Source organism: Babylonia areolata, chromosome 25, assembly GCF_041734735.1.
Source record: "Babylonia areolata isolate BAREFJ2019XMU chromosome 25, ASM4173473v1, whole genome shotgun sequence".
Classification (NCBI taxonomy): domain Eukaryota; kingdom Metazoa; phylum Mollusca; class Gastropoda; order Neogastropoda; family Buccinidae; genus Babylonia; species Babylonia areolata.
This window is the reverse complement of record NC_134900.1, coordinates 4,643,529-4,660,789: the sequence shown is the minus strand read 5'-3', so window position 1 is coordinate 4,660,789 and position 17,261 is coordinate 4,643,529. Positions and strand designations below refer to the sequence as shown.

At 41.4% G+C, this 17,261-nt stretch overlaps 1 protein-coding gene across 1 annotated transcript in view; it reads right to left on the bottom strand.

The window, feature by feature from the left end:
* Window positions 1–17,261, bottom strand: part of LOC143299473 (voltage-dependent calcium channel subunit alpha-2/delta-3-like) — a 197,836-nt gene that overhangs the window by 12,209 nt on the left and 168,366 nt on the right. Inside the window, exons 30-34 of the mRNA XM_076612696.1 lie at window positions 15,166–15,244; window positions 13,345–13,397; window positions 12,739–12,803; window positions 11,118–11,346; window positions 657–772 (exon numbers count right to left, since the gene is read on the bottom strand). Coding sequence (XP_076468811.1) covers window positions 657–772; window positions 11,118–11,346; window positions 12,739–12,803; window positions 13,345–13,397; window positions 15,166–15,244 — 542 coding nt within the window. The remainder of the gene's footprint in view (window positions 1–656; window positions 773–11,117; window positions 11,347–12,738; window positions 12,804–13,344; window positions 13,398–15,165; window positions 15,245–17,261) is intronic.

Genomic DNA, 17,261 nt, shown 5'->3' with positions numbered 1-17,261 from the left:
ATTCTTTTCTGTGTGTTTGTGTGTGCGTGCATGTGTGTGTGTGTGTGTGCTAAAACTGATGTGCAATTTGCATTCACACTGTTCAAAATCTATTCTCGCTGCCTGGTATTCAGTGCAGTGATGCCAGTCCCCACAACATGAGTGCACTGGTTGCATTTCGATTGTGTGTCTGTTTTGACAGATTATTGCAAGTAAAGTTATTTTAATGTGTGCATGTATCGTTCAACCTCCCCACCCCTGCCTCCAACTTCTTCTGCTTCTGTGTTCACTCATCTGCACACGAGTGGGCTTTTACGTGTTTGACCATTTTTACCCCGCCATTAGGCAGCCATACTCTGTTTTCGGGGGTGTGCATGCTGGGTATGTTCTTGTTTCCATAACCCACCGAACGCTGACATGGGTTACAGATCTTTAACGTGCGTATTTGATCTTCTGCTTGCCTATACACACGAAGGGGGTTCAGGCACTAGCAGGTCAGCACATATGTTGACCTGGGAGATCGTAAAAATCTCCACCCTTTACCCACCAGGTGCCATCACTGTGATTCGAACCCGGGACCCTCAGATCGAAAGTCCAATACTTTAACCATTCGGCTATGGTGCCCGTCCCCTGCCCCCAACAAGTCCCAACATTCCCTGTCCCGTGACAAAGGATATATTCCACCTCCTTCCAAGCGCTCTCAAAGGTGGTGTTGACGGTGTTGCACTGGCAGTCTGCTGCGGCCATGATGAGGATCAGGTTGGTCCTCTCCAACCAGATGACTGTGTAGGATCTGTGACAGTCACCATGTGAACACCACACTGCCCATCACTACTGGTACTGGACTGCGCACACGCACATCCACAAACGCATACACATATGCACACACATAGATATACACACGCACTCACACACACACACACACAAATACATGCTCATATCATATATTAGCCGGCTGGACTATTTTCAAACCTATTTTCCAGGTCCAAACATCACAGAAAATGTGGACATAAAAATGGCTGCAGCTGGGGAGTATGTTATGTGGCTGTCTTTCTATGGTGTCTTGTAAGACTTTGAGGTCAACAACAACAACAACAGTTTCAGGTATTACTGTCACACCATTTTCTACCCTATTTTCCGTGACTGGACTTTATGGAAAATCTCAATGAAGGGAGGCAAAAAATGGAAGGAGCTTGGAAATGAACTGACATAGCTGCCTTTATCAGGTGATTTTTAACTCAGGAGGTAAAAAACAATGCAAAAAGATTTTTGTCACCTTACTGGGTCAGACCTTTTTCTTTCTTTCTTTCTTTTTATTTATTTAATGTTTTGGACCTATTATCCAGGTCAAGGCCTTTCAGAAATGTTGGACTTTGAAACGGCTGTGGCTGAACTCAGTTGACGCAGCTGTTTTCATCTGGCATGTTTGGAATAATCGGGTCAAAAACAATACAAGATTTTTTTTCTTCAAATAGGAACTGGTTAGGATTATTTGTTCTTAACTCAAATTTTCAAATTTTTGTTTTAAAACCAGTGTGTTTCACAAAAACAGGAAATGTGTAAGCCATTTTTTTTTTTTTTTTTTTTTTTAACTGAAGCCCTGTTGACAATGCACTTTCCCACCACTGTGACAGACATAATTATGCCCTCACAGTTATCCTGGCTTCCCCTCTTTTGGAGGTGTGTGTTGATCAACACCACCACTTCCCCTAATGGTGTCTTTCTATCATGTGATTTACTTCCCAACTGTGATTGGTTGAAATTGCAACAGAACATCTGTTGCTGTCTAGCCGTAGATTTTCTCAAATCATCATTAAAAAAACAACAACAAAAAACTGATCAGTTTCTGAAGCTACTTATGTTGTGTAAATTCTGCTGTTGGGTTTTTTATTTCTTTTTTTAAATATTTTATTATCATTCATAAGTCATGTGAATGACTGGTATTTGCTGTGCTTATGTGGTAACTTTGGGGACAATGGTGACAACTTTCTTCAGTTTCCCACAGGCCAATAATCTGAGAGTCAGTATGACCCTCTGTTTAAAAAAAAAACAAACAAAAAAACAAATACACCACCCCCCAAGAAAATAACAACAAGAAAAAAACTTTGAGTTTCCTTTGGCAGTCTATTGACTGAAAAAAGAAAAACAACAAAAAACCCCAACAAAACTCATACAACCTAAACTCCACCCAAAACAAAAACTTACTGGTTGCCATATATAGGTCTCCAGCAGCTCCTCTACCTCTCTCACCTGTGTGTGCTTCAATCATGTTTGTGTGTGTGTGTGTGAAATTACTGTGAATGTTTGTAACAAAGATGCACAGACAGATTATTATGTTTTGCATATAATGTGTGAGTATGTGGGGTGGGGTGGGGTATAATTATAAGGGGGAAGGGCAGTGGAGGGGTATTGTACGAGACAAAGGAGACAATGCTCTTTTTAAAAAACAACAACAAAAAACCAATAGGTCCAATTGTATATGTTGATAACTTATTCTATGAGTCACTTCCTGATTCCAATTTTTTCTGCCTTGTACTGGTGTATGTTTAGCATATTCAGGCTTATCAGTGAAAATTCAGATACATATCAAACATTTTCTACCTGAATATATCAACAAAATTAACCGACTGTGGTAAAAAACTAGATTCTAAGAAACATACAACATGTACAAATAAACAATGGAATAACTATAGAGGCAGAAAAATAAGCAGATGGAGAAAACAAAATGAGGACGCCGCCAGTGCTTTCAAAAGTGAAGGAACTGCAGGCATTCTATATGTGGTGATGGCAAGTCAAGCAGACGTTGTGAGACTTGAAATGAGAAGCGTTAAGTTGTCTTCATCAGCTGTGCTCCAAAAGAACAATCTAACATGGTGGCAGTGCAAAAAGATGATGGCTGAACTCATTATGCTAACTGCCAAGGGAAAGAACTCAGCTACAACAGCCATGGGAACATTAGATCTAGGCCTTCGATTTCTGGGAATTTTCAACCCTTACTGGTTTTTAAAAAGGCCACACCAATATAACATTCATGCATTCAGTAACTGATGTTCCAGGTCTCTGGTACGGAAACAAACAGTCACATCCATTCTCAAGCAAATGAGTATTATATCAATGTACACATACTATACTGTTAGACACTACAAACTTGCTGCTCTGCACACTTCAACCTAACGTGCACAAACACACACATCATTCTAACCACATACTCCAACAGCAAAATGATGAAGAAAAGATGGACTGATGCAATACACAATAATTTTTGATTTTATCATTTTTCCTCACAAACATAACCTCTGCTCTAACATGCTGAGATCACAAGATCCTTCTTAGAATGACAGCCGCCAAAGTGGTAACAAATGAAAGATTGACAGAAGTCGTTCCAATAGCAAGAGTCATTCTTGCAGTGGTGACAGTAGAGGATTAAGTGCAGCTGCATGAGTGGTTTGTGAAGAATGGTGACCAGAGGAATGCAGCACGACTGCCCCAGCGGTCAGAGATCCCAGAGCTGTGGTTCCTGTAACTGATGGTCTGGGTTTTTCTCTGTCCTTCCGCTTCACCTTCAATGGTGGTATCAGTCCTGTGCTGCGTACACTAAATGAGTGTGAAACAATCTATAGCAAGAGAAAATTGCTCCCTGGTAAATTCTGTTGAAAAATCTACCAAAGCAGCTACTCCTCCTTCCTCATCTGATATACATACCCCCTAAATAAAAAAGGATGATGATGCTGGATTATGAGACTCTACTCCTTGGGAACAGCACTTTGACTTTCATTCTGCAAAGTCCATTTTGACTGGAGAAAACAACAACAAATAATACCATACTATTTGCAATGATATGAATGAGTCAGTCTGCAATGTTTTGACCTCTTAAGATATCTGTGGCATGGCTTCAGTCCTGAGGAAGAAAGCCGTATTTCTCTTGTCCCCCAAATCCAGTTCTCTGTCAGAAGTGATGCAGGTTTGTCAAGAACACTGACTGAAGAAAGTAGAACATAAACATGAATACAGTAATCACTGTCAGCATATGTAGAGAAACTGAACTGAAACATGTAGCAGGCATTTTTTTCCATTCCAAGAGAGGAATAAAATATATCCAAAAAATGATTTTAAAAAAAGTGACAAACCCTTTTGATGTGGCATTCTGTTCAAAGCAGTAGAAATGCTGCCAGCATGTTGTGTATAGATCAAAGCAAAAATGCATGAAATGATATGTGGAACAATACAGGACCAAGAGAAAACCCAAGATCTTCACATACACTAAGATTCCATCATGTCTGGGAGGGGGTAAAAGTTGAACAATACATAAAAAGCAAGATACCATTCACACAGCAAATGTAAACTTGCAAGTCTGCACATCCTGCTGACAGTCAACCAAACAAGATAAAAATAACAAACCATGAAGTGACAGGCTGAAATGTGGAAGTACCAGTCACAGCAAGACTCGTTGAAAATACACCAATCTACACAGTAGAGAGAGCAAGAGAGAAAGGAAGCGAGGAGGGGGGAGGGACAAAAAGAGGCACTGACAAAGAGTATAGGTGACGGATGAATGAAAGACAGCAAAAGCTAGGATCATGTATCTAGCGGTAGAGAACGGTGCAAAGAGCCACAGCAGACTGGAACATGCACAGACACAGCGCGACAGTGAGTGAGTCAGTGAGTGAGATACTTATCTCGGCGCTGACAAACATCGTGGCATGTCAAGTTAGCCTCCCCTGTACAGCTGAAATGGTAGGCAGCACACATTTCACACACACACACACACACAGAGACAAAAGTCGTGGAGTGTACAGCTGAAATGGTAGGCGGCACACATTTCACACACACACACACACACACACACACACACACACAGAGACAAAAGTCGTGGAGTGTACAGCTGAAATGGTAGGCGGCACACATTTCACACACACACTGATAGACAGACACAGACAAAAGTCGTGGAGTGTTCAGCTGAAACGGAAGGCAGCACATATTTTACACACACACAGACACACACACACACACACCAGTTGTGAAGTATGGGCAACACTGACACATCATAGGACCTGACTCACAGTGGTACATTTCCCCACACACTGACACATGTACGGCTACATGGTAAGCGGTACACATATCACACACACACACACACACACACACTCACATATGCAAACACAGAGACACAAGATGTCAAGTATCCACAACAAAAACAGATCATACTGCTTGATTGTGGCACATACCTCATACAATGACACATGAATGGTAGCAGTGGTTAGTAACACACACACACAGAGGTCGTAGAGTATCCACAACATCACATGGCTTGATAGTGGTACATACCCCACAAACTGACACATGTATGGCTGCAATGGTTGGCAGTACACAGATCACACACACAAGTATAGTCAAGTATCCACAAGGACAACACATCACACATCTTGTTTGTGGCACATACCTCACACACACACACTGACACATGCACAGAAGCAAAGGTAGGATGTACACACATACTGACACACACACATCATAGAACAATAGCAACAACACATCAAACGGCTTGATAGCGGTACCCCCCCCCCCCCCCCACCCCCAGAGAAACATGTATGGCTGCAATGGTAGCCAGTACGCACATCATACCCACGTACACACACACTGCTTGAAAGTGGTAAACACCCCACACACAAGCACAGCACATAACCACATGAGCCAAGAGTGATGTGGGGTCCTGGATAAACACACACAAGGCAGGAACCACACAAAATGGACACTGGATACACACAAAGCAACAGCCACACAAAACAATACGTCACAAAACAGCCAGACAGAATCACTGCAAGCTAGCTACCTGTTCTTCTTTGGCTGAGAGGTGGAATCACTGCACATACATTCATCAACATCACTCACCATTTGTCACAAATAATTTCATCTGATTTCTTTTCCTCCTTTTGGTTAAAAAAAAAAAATTTTTGTGTGCAAGTGCATGTGCATCTATGCATGTAGTTCCACTGAATGAGGTCTTATTTTTTCCTTATTACTCCATACCCAGTACAATTTTCAAGCAGTGTGTTAAGACTGAAAGATGATCAAGTAAGAAAATAATTAGGAAAGTTTTTATTTCAAAACGATCTGTTGAAAAATTGGTGTGCATGTTAATACTGAAACAGGCATAGGAGGCTGTCATTTTTTTGGTAAACATCATCACCAATATAACTGTTCCACTCTACACACTGGGTGGCGTGTACTTCCACAAACAAATCAACAAATCAAATCCAGGGTCTCTGTCAGGACACACCATGTGTCAAGGGATACAACTCTCATGTTGAGGGACACTGACAGGTTTATCTCCCTTCGTTAAAGGAATTTAACATGAAAAATGGGTTTTGATGCACCAGAAGTGAGCAAAAGGTTCAAGACACAAGATACTCATTCTGAGGTTCTCATTATGTGCAATCATGTCAAAACATCATGAGGGACTCATTTATTAAATTCATTATTCATCTTTTCCTCCTTCAAGTTAACTATACTTAATTTTCGTTTCATTCCATCTTCCCTGTCTCTTCGTCTTCACCCCACCTGACTTTCACTTTTTGTTTTTGTGCCAGCATGAGTGCGTGTACTTCTGAGTTTATGTACATGAGCTTGACTGCCAGCAGTACAGTCCTTATAAATAAAACTTTACCTTTTCTGTGTAAACAGTCCACCCCATTGTTCCCCCAATGTCTCCTAACCCCCCCCCCCCCCTCTCTCCTACACCAATATAGTATACTGTCCAAATGCATTGTCTGAATGTGACAGCACCAATATAGTATACTGTCCAAATGCATTGTCTGAATGTGACAGCACCAATATAGTATACTGTCCAAATGCATTGTCTGAATGTGACAACACCAATATAGTATACTGTCCAAATGCATTGTCTGAATGTGACAGCACCAATATAGTATACTGTCCAAATGCATTGTCTGACTGTGACAACACCAATATATAGTGAGCTGTCCAAATGCATTGTCTGACTGTGACAGCACCAATATAGTATACTGTCCAAATGCATTGTCTGAATGTGACAACACCAATATAGTATACTGTCCAAATGCATTGTCTGAATGTGACAGCACCAATATAGTATACTGTCCAAATGCATTGTCTGAATGTGACAGCACCAATATAGTATACTGTCCAAATGCATTGTCTGACTGTGACAACACCAATATATAGTGAGCTGTCCAAATGCATTGTCTGACTGTGACAACACCAATATGTAGTGAGCTGTCCAAATTCATTGTCTGACTGTGACAACTTTCTGATGAGCTGTCCAAATTCATTGTCTGACTGTGACAACTTTCTGATCATTGTTATTTTCTTTTTCCCTTTTCTGTTCAGAGTGATGAAACTAAAATCAGAAATAAATCATTTGGCAAAAAGTACGCTGTGCACATGAATTTTTCTATTCATACTGTTGGTATGACATTGTACACCGCTACCTACTGTGGAGATGTGCCCTGTTTCAGGGGAAGGATTGCAAAGAACCCTCCAATGAATCTAGTGCAGATGAGCCTGGCAAACAAACTGAAGGGCACTGATCGACACAGATACTCTAGAGGAAGGAGTCTCCTTTATGGAGTGGCCTATAGGCACTGTCAGCTGACTGAGATGTGCTGGTGCTGTGATTGTGACTGTGTGAGTCTGGGTGTGGCTTTGTATCACGGGGTTGGAAAAAAACCCATCACCCACAACAAAATCAATGTAAAATAAAGCATTTTTGGTTAAAAAAGAAAAAAGAAAAAAAAAAGTGCGTGTGTGTGTGTGTGTGTGTGAGCTTGGGTGTGACTTTGTATCAGAGCGTTCAGGAGGAATATTGCTGAGTAATGTCAAATCACCCCCTTACAAAAACAATGTAAAAATAAAACATAAAATTCAAGCAAACAAAGTGTATGTGCGTGTGTGTGTGTGTGTGTGTGTGTGTGTGTGTGCATGCGTGCTTGCGTATAAGCATGTACATGATTCTCCTTAACTGACCACTGGATGACAAATAAATTCCGTTAAAAACATAAACACAAAGGGACAAGGGAAACAAATCCATACATAGAGACTAGCTGCCCTTACAACTTGGCACCACTTCTTCCCTTGAAAAGAATCCACCACCATTCCTAGCACAGTGACCACACATCACCAAACAAAAACCAATCAGAATAAATTACCCACACCACGCAGAACTGGCGGAAACCATCAACACTGTTTACCTAGCAAAGGGAAACCAGTTTGGATAACCTGCTCAGTGTCTGAGGTCTGATTCTGTCAGTGACTGAATGGAGAGGGTGGAGTCAAAAAGGCTGGGGACTTATTGCTTCTCCCACAGACTGACGTGTTCAACACACCAATCTTCTCCCACTGATTGACGTGTTCAACACACCAACCTCCTCCCACAGACTGACGTGTTCAACACACCAATCTCCTCCCACAGACTGACGTGTTCAACACACCAATCTTCTCCCACAGACTGACGTGTTCAACACACCAATCTTCTCCCACAGACTGACGTGTTCAACACCACCTATCTTCTCCCACAGACTGACGTGTTCAACACACCAATCTCCTCCCACAGACTGACGTGTTCAACACACCAATCTTCTCCCACAGACTGACGTGTTCAACACACCAATCTTCTCCTACAGACTGATGTGTTCAACACACCAATCTTCTCCTACAGACTGACGTGTTCAACAATCTTCTCCCACAGACTGACGTGTTCAACACACCAATCTTCTCCCACAGACTGACGTGTTCAACACACCTATCTTCTCCCACAGACTGACGTGTTCAACACACCAATCTTCTCCCACAGACTGATGTGTTCAACACACCTATCTTCTCCCACAGACTGACGTGTTCAACACACCTATCTTCTCCCACAGACTGACGTGTTCAACACACCAATCTTCTCCCACAGACTGACGTGTTCAACACCACCTATCTTCTCCCACAGACTGTGTTCAACACACCAATCTTCTCCCACAGACTGACGTGTTCAACACACCAATCTTCTCCCACAGACTGACGTGTTCAACACACCAATCTTCTCCCACAGACTGACATGTTCAACACACCTATCTTCTCCCACAGACTGACGTGTTCAACACACCAATCTCCTCCCACAGACTGACATGTTCAACACACCAATCTTCTCCCACAGACTGACGTGTTCAACACACCAATCTTCTCCCACAGACTGACGTGTTCAACACACCAATCTTCTCCTACAGACTGACGTGTTCAACACACCAATCTTCTCCTACAGACTGACGTGTTCAACAATCTTCTCCCACAGACTGTGTTCAACACACCGATCTTCTCCTACAGACTGACGTGTTCAACAATCTTCTCCCACAGACTGTGTTCAACACACCAATCTTCTCCCACAGACTGACGTGTTCAACACACCAATCTTCTCCCACAGACTGACGTATTCAACACACCTATCTTCTCCCACAGACTGACGTGTTCAACACACCTATCTTCTCCCACAGACTGACGTGTTCAACACACCTATCTTCTCCCACAGACTGACGTGTTCAACACACCAATCTTCTCCCACAGACTGACGTGTTCAACACACCAATCTTCTCCCACAGACTGACGTGTTCAACACACCTATCTTCTCCTACAGACTGACGTGTTCAACACACCTATCTTCTCCCACAGACTGACGTGTTCAACACACTGATCTTCTCCCACAGACTGACGTGTTCAACACGCCGATCTTCTCCTACACAATGACGTGTTCAACATACCAATCTTCTCCTACAGACTGATGTGTTCAACACACCAATCTTCTCCTACACACTGACGTGTTCAACACACCAATGTGTAACAACTACAAGGCAAAGAAGAACAAACATTTGGCCAAAAGAAGGCCACCCGTCAATGCATCTGATGCACACCTTCAGGGAGGGGGGGGGGAGATATACACTTTATCTTCTTCCATATAACACCACATGCGCATAAACCATAACGGAACGAACTAACTTCTCAGTATTTCCAGATGTGTCCATATGTAATTTGGAAAAAAAAACACACACAAAAAACACACACAAAAACCACAGTATGTTTTCTTGATTTTTTCTGCATCATTATGGCCTGGAAGCCTGCCGAGGCTTGCAACTCCCCAGGGTTGAATGGGTTAATAGTGACCTTTGCACCTCTGCTTTACATGAAAAAAGGGGAGGCCACTGACCAAACATCCTTCCTCCATCACCTTTTTTTTTTTTTTAATATTCTTTTCATTTTCAAACTTTACACCTTTATTTTGGCCTAACATAAAAGGATGCTGACACATCCACAGCATACCATATGCCTGTTTGATTGCACACACACACACACACACACTTACACACACACTCTGTTCATACTTTGGAAGCATGGAGTAGGTAACCTTAGAAAAGATCCAAAACGAAGCAGGTGAAAAGCGCTTGTGGGAAAGACAGGTGTGACAGGCGAACGGTCAGTGTGTCAAGAGTTCCATCCCCAATGTCTGTGGTTCAAACCCTGCCAGTGCCTGACCGGTTCACAGCAGGACACCAGTTCGAACCTCTCCTCTGATCAGCTCACATCAGCTGACCACCTAAGTTCCTTAACTCCCTGTCACCAGGAACACGAAGAAAGGCAGGTGTGCACGTTAAAGATTCCACAATCTGTCATCAGTACTCTGTGGGTAAAAGGAAAATGGACCATACCCAGCATACATCAAGTATTGTGTGGCTGTTTAAGCAGTGAGAATAAAGACTGTCAATCATGTAAAAGCTCGCTCAATGAATCAGGTGAACGTGGGGCCAGCACCCGGTCATATGGCACAGGCAGCAGCTGCTTGTGGGATTTAAAAAAAAGAAAAAAAAGGCTGCAATAAAAAAGAAAAAAAAAAAGAAAGAAAAGAAAGTTGTGCTAAACCTTAAGTCTGCAAAGAGTGATCTTCTAAACAAACAAATGTGAGTACAGAAAAAATGAAACTAACTTCTACAGCCAATGTCTAAAAAAAAACAAAAAAAACACACGACATAAATAAATTCAAGACATATGAGAGAAAACAGCATTCAGAATGCACACACACACACACACACACATACAAAACAAAGCACACTGCACACACACAGCCAACTTACAGAGTGTGAGAGGCACTGCAGTGACCGCAGTCTGTCAGGGAGCCGTTGAAACGTTTCTTGGCCTTCACCGTCGTCGTGTTGAGCGTGAAGCGAGACGCAGTTTGGACGCACGCGTGGTTGTTGACGGTCACGTGCTCGTTGAATGCCTGGTTGGAATGCTCAAAGACCACATAGTTACAGAGGAAGTACCTGACGTTCTGAGGGTACTCTGTCGAGCCGCATTCAGATTCTGGAATTGAGCAAAACGACACTTCATATACAGCACAGCACTGATTTTCTCTCTCTCTCTCTTTTTTTTTTTGAAGGAAACAACGAAGGCACCATTTTCATGAGTAAACAAGAGAGGCAAGGCCTTCAAGACTCAACTGTGATGCACTTTAAAAAAATTTTCAAAAATAAATTTAATTGTTTAAATGTGTTCCGTATTTGTCATTATAAAGCTTTGGGTTAAAAAATAAAAAAGGCCTAAGCACATATTCGAACCAGGCAAGTTCAGATGGGGAGAAATTACCTTAGTCACTGCACTATTGCCAATCCATGAATGACATTCAAAAATTAACATTTATGCATATTTTTTTTAAAGGGCGATAAATCGATTGCTGTAATCAAAGTCATAACGCTGTTTAAATCACATTATTTTGGTGTATCTTGGGCATTTAAGAATTCTTTAAAGTCCACGATAAAGGGGATGCTGCTATTGCCACAATCACACTGCAACTTTTAGCTGTTTTCTCTGGATCTAGATAGATGTACAAGTTTAGTTACACTCGCTGGGAAAGTACAACATGGTTGATTCAATTTGTCTTTTATGTTCATTTAGTTAATTGAGTATCCACTTTAAAAGATTCATATTCAGTATACACGTCAATGATGTAGTCTGTGTCACTGTATGTGTTCTATCCAGAATTTGTATTCCTTTCCATTTAATTGCAAACAAGAAAAATGAGGTCACGCCATCTTCTTACTAAGCAACGCCAATGCTACTGCAACTGGGATGCGGAAATATGGTGTTTTCAGAATCCCGGAAATGACCTCAATGAATTAAATCGTTAATGATACGGGAAACACGGCTTAATTCAGGAGACTTACAAACTGAAATTGGTACGACTGTGTAGATTTTTTTCCTACTATTTTTCAGCCAAATTTGGTATTGACAGACAATGTATTTCCAGAGAAAATGGCAATGTTAAAGTGTACCACGGACACACAAACATACAGACACATACACACACACACAGACAACCGAACACCGGGTTATAAGATAGACTCACTTTGTTTACACAAGTGAGTCAAAAATGATTCAACAGGATAAGCAGCTGGTAAATACACTACCTTTTTTTTTTTTTTTTTTTTTTTTATTCCACCTATTCCTTTAAAACTTATTCTGATGCTTAATATCATTATCATGACACCACTATATTCTATTATTTTTGTGTGGTCAGCTTTTTATCCTTGTACCTATGTACCTGCACATCAACTTCGGTTGGGGAAAGTCAAAAGCGGTGGAAAATGATTTGTTTCTGCCTTTCTATGCTGAGCCTTAGTCACAGTGGATATGAATTCACTGGGGATGTAAAACGCTAAGGGACCACTGATCTTTTTAATATCAACAATTACCTACCAGGATTTTGTGAGCCCACTGACCACAGGAAAAACCAGCTGCGGATACTCCACTCTGTCAGGAAGCTGAAAAACAAAATATGATTGTCAATAGGTTTATTTGGACTTAGTTCACAACAGTGCCATTGAAAAATGCATGGTTCACAACAGTGCCATTAAAAACTGCATGCAGTAATTTTCCTGCTGTATCCACACACACACACACATAAAAACACAATTTTTTTTCTATAATACACACAGTCAAATAGTTTGAGAAAATCCCTTGCGAATATGACTGTATTTCTCTTGTATACTCTGAAAAAAAATTCACAATTCTAATTTCACTTTCAAAAAGTACCTTTTCTTTGCCAATAAATTCTACTTTAAACAGAACACCAAAGCACTTTTTATTTGTCAGTACATTTAAGTATACTATAAAATTTACAATTCTATTTTCATCAAAGGTACTTTTTCTTTGTCAATAAAATTTACTTTAAGTAAACAGAACGCCTAGGCACTTTTTATTTGTCAATACACTTAAGTTTGTTCTAGACAGAACACCAATGATTTTTGTTGCCATGGAAATGATAAAACACACAGACAGACAGACAGACCCAATAAAACTTACAGTCCAACCTCAGCCAGAAACCAGAAGAACACTTGAAACAGGAGCCTGAAAGGCTGAAAGAGGAGACAGGAAACACACACAATTACTGCCTCGTTCTGTACAAGTCAGGACAGGAAAACAGCTTAGAACAAGAGAGGCAAGGCCTTCAACACTCACTTGTGATACACTTATCGTTAAAATGTGTTCTGTATTTGTTGTTATAAAGCTTCGCGTTAAAAAAAAAAAAGAGAAAAAAAGAAGAAGAAAAAAAAAAAAAAGAAGAAGAAAAAAAAAAAAAAAAGAGTCCTAACCAGATTCGAACCCCGCGTGTTCGGGTGAGAAGAAACTGCCTTATCCATTACACTATCGTGGCTCCTTAACTGACGTTCTAAAATTTAACATTTGAACATACTTTTTTAAAGGGCGATAAATCAATTGCGGTATTCGCAGTGAGAAAGCTTAGAACGATTTATTATCACAAGTGTTACCTCATTCTACTCCAGGTACGAGTTAACTCGTACCGTGATTACGTCCCCTCTGGACCAGGTACAAGTATTCTTGTACTAACACACCATTCTAATTTTGTTCATCCTTGCTTGGAACAGATGGCATTCTAAACTGAACTGTTTTTGGATTCCGGAAGCATGAAAACGAAGCTTTGACTAATTACATCAACAATTCTCCATTGATTTTCCCTGTTTTAGTGAACCACCCTGTTTTTTTCTGCAGTTTCAGTTTCAGTAGCTCAGGGAGGCGTCACTGCGTTCGGACAAATCCATATACGCTACACCACATCTGCCAAGCAGATGCCTGACCAGCAGCGTAACACAACGCGCTTAGTCAGGCCTTGAGAAAAAAGAAAAAGAAAAAGAAAAAAAAGAATGAATAAATAAATAAATGAATAAATAAAAAAAATAAAAAAAAAAAAAAATAAAATAAAGGTGAATAAATAATAAATAATTAATAAATAATCTAAATAAATTTCTGCAGTGGTCTCATGTCGTGCTGGTCCAGGGGAGTTGCAGCAGGCATGCAGCAGTGGGGCAGAATGAGTTAAGTCCAAACACAGAATTTATGCCTCTTTCTTTATAAGATGGAAGATGAAAACTGCTTTAAGTTATACTGATAGGGGAGAAAAAAAAAGCTGAAGTGACAAAATCTGGCATTTCTGGGTTCAGGTAAAGAGCTATACAAAAAGATCGGTTGCACTCATTTTCAGTTCTGACAATTTTTTTTCTTTCTATTTTCCAGGTCTGGAACTTACAGAAATTATGTATTTCTAAATCACTGTAGTTGATGAAAATGTTTCTCAGGCATTTCTGGACTTGTATATCAATAAAAAAAATAAAAAAAAAAAAAAAAGAAAAAGAAAAAAAAAGTATAGTGTCTCTGACCATTTTTAACCTATTTTCCAGGTCAGGACCTTACAAATGAGACCAGTCTCATTTCTCTCCATGCTTCTGTTTAAATAATACTGGTCCAAACAAAACAAATGCTTTTTCAGACCTGCATGTTTACGCAGAACAAAACGAGCATTGGAATCTGAATCGTTACATGTACTCACCTTGCCTTCACGACTGATTCAGTAAGTGCTTTTATTCTTTTTTTTAATTTTTATCACACAATCAACACCTTGATGATGATTCTTGTTATGGTTCGCACATATTGTGTATTCCTATGTTTCAAGGTCCAGACCTTACAAAAAAAAAAAAAGGATTTTTTTTCCTGTAGACAACGACAGGAAGACACTATCACAGAAACATGCCCAGCTCCAAAACAAAGACAGAGTGAGAGACACAGAGGGTGACAGAGCGCCAGGCAGAAGGCCCCAAGAGAACTGACCGTGGTGATGAAAGTAGCAGAACTTTCCTGGCTGCTGACCTGGCTCTTGCACATGGCCTGGTAATCCGTCACGTTCAACCTGTTAGGAGACAAACACACCACATCACCTGTCAAATGTCATCTACCTGTACTCTGAACACCTGCTGTCAACACTGGTGATGGTATGGCAAACAGATCACAGTTACCCCTCACCATCATTTACCTGTGACGAGGCTTAACTCACTCCGGACGATGGAACACTATAGTGTTCCTGACGTAAGGTTCCGGACGACGGAACGTTATAGCGTTTCGACAATTTTTTTCCACGTTTTCCTCATGGGGTAGCATAACACTTGCTGCTACACCGGGCATTGCGAACATGTCAAGGGATGACTGGAAAGTTTCTTCATGAGATTCCATAACACACTCCACACACAACGAGCCAGCGAGTTCAGGACCCCACACAACAAGCTAATCTGCGTATGTATCAAAAATGGCGTCGCAGGCGATACAAGTGGAAATTTTTGGAGCAAACTAGATCACAACAGTGGATTTTATCGCTGCTGAAGTGATTGAAATGCTTCAAACTGAAGGTTTCGCCATCGACAAGGATGATTAAGACGTTGAATAAAGTACCTGCACTGAAGAAAGCTACCAGCAAAAAGGTACTGACAGTGACTCAGCTCCTGAGGGCAGTGAAGAGGGAGGGGGGTGGGTGTACACAGAACGTGAGGAGAAGGGTCAGTGGGTCAAGAACAGTGAGTTCCATTCAGTTACTTTATGTTTTGTATTTTTGGTGATTTTTTTTCCTAACCCTAACAAATGGGTCGTCTGTAGGGAAAAGCAAGGGAGAGAACTATTCATCCAGAGTGAGTTAACACTTGGCTTTTTATCAGAGATTGACATCAGCTTTCAGTTGCGCCAAGAGCAAAGTGTACGATCAGAGTTTTCTTCCATTGCAATGGGAAGTCATTACAACTCAAGTCTTTTGTGAAGGACAGTGACTTTCAAATCTGGAGACAAGTTTGCACTGGCTCTTCGGGCTGCAGCCTTGGGGAGCAAGCTGGTCTTTGGGGACAATCCCAATGCTGACTGTCCTAATGCCCTGTTGGCAAAGAGAGATGAGACACGATTTGGGCCATACACATTCTACTATAATCAAATTCTAGCCCAGATGGTCAGGACAGCAGCTACCACCTCTGCTGTTGTGATGGTCACAGTCAGACACCACTGACCATCATACAATACAAGGACACTGCTGTATACACTGGTGGTTGTGTGGATGGTGAGATACACTGCAGTGACATGCAGTAAGCTGATTGTGCAGACTTCTTCTTCTTCTTCTGCGTTCACTCGTATGCACACGAGTGGGCTTTTACGTGTATGACCGTTTTTACCCCGCCATGTAGGCAGCCATACTCCGTTTTCGGGGGTGTGCATGCTGGGTATGTTCTTGTTTCCATAACCCACCGAACGCTGACATGGATTACAGGATCTTTAACGTGCGTATTTGATCTTCTGCTTGCATATATACACACGAAGGGGGTTCAGGCACTAGCAGGTCTGCACATATGTTGACCTGGGAGATTGTAAAAATCTCCACCCTTTACCCACCAGGCGCCGTCACCGTGATTCGAACCCGGGACCCTCAGATTGACAGTCCAACGCTTTAACCACTCGGCTATTGCGCCCATCTGACTGTGCAGACAACCGCTGTGAACTTTGCTACTTCGCCCTGAGTTTAGTGACCAGGGTTCGAGGCCCCCTAGTGTCATGGTGTTGTGTCCTTGCGAAAGGCATTTTACTCTGATTTTGCCTCACTCCACCAAGGTTTTTCGTACTAGGGGCACATAACTTTGGTCAGGGAAAGTTTGTACAGTGGAAGGCAGGGACTGGGCCCTACCTTTCTGCGTCAGCTCCAGACAAAGTGAATATGATTTCACTGACTCCACAGCCATGAAAGGCCACTGGACTTTTAACCCTTTTAAGTAACCTGACGATGTGCCATGCTGTGATATCAGAGAGTATAATGGTAGTGGTAGTTTGCTACGAGGAGAATTATTGCAAGATTAAGATAAAATGTGTTGTTCTGCTGAAATGTGTGTGCACTCACATGT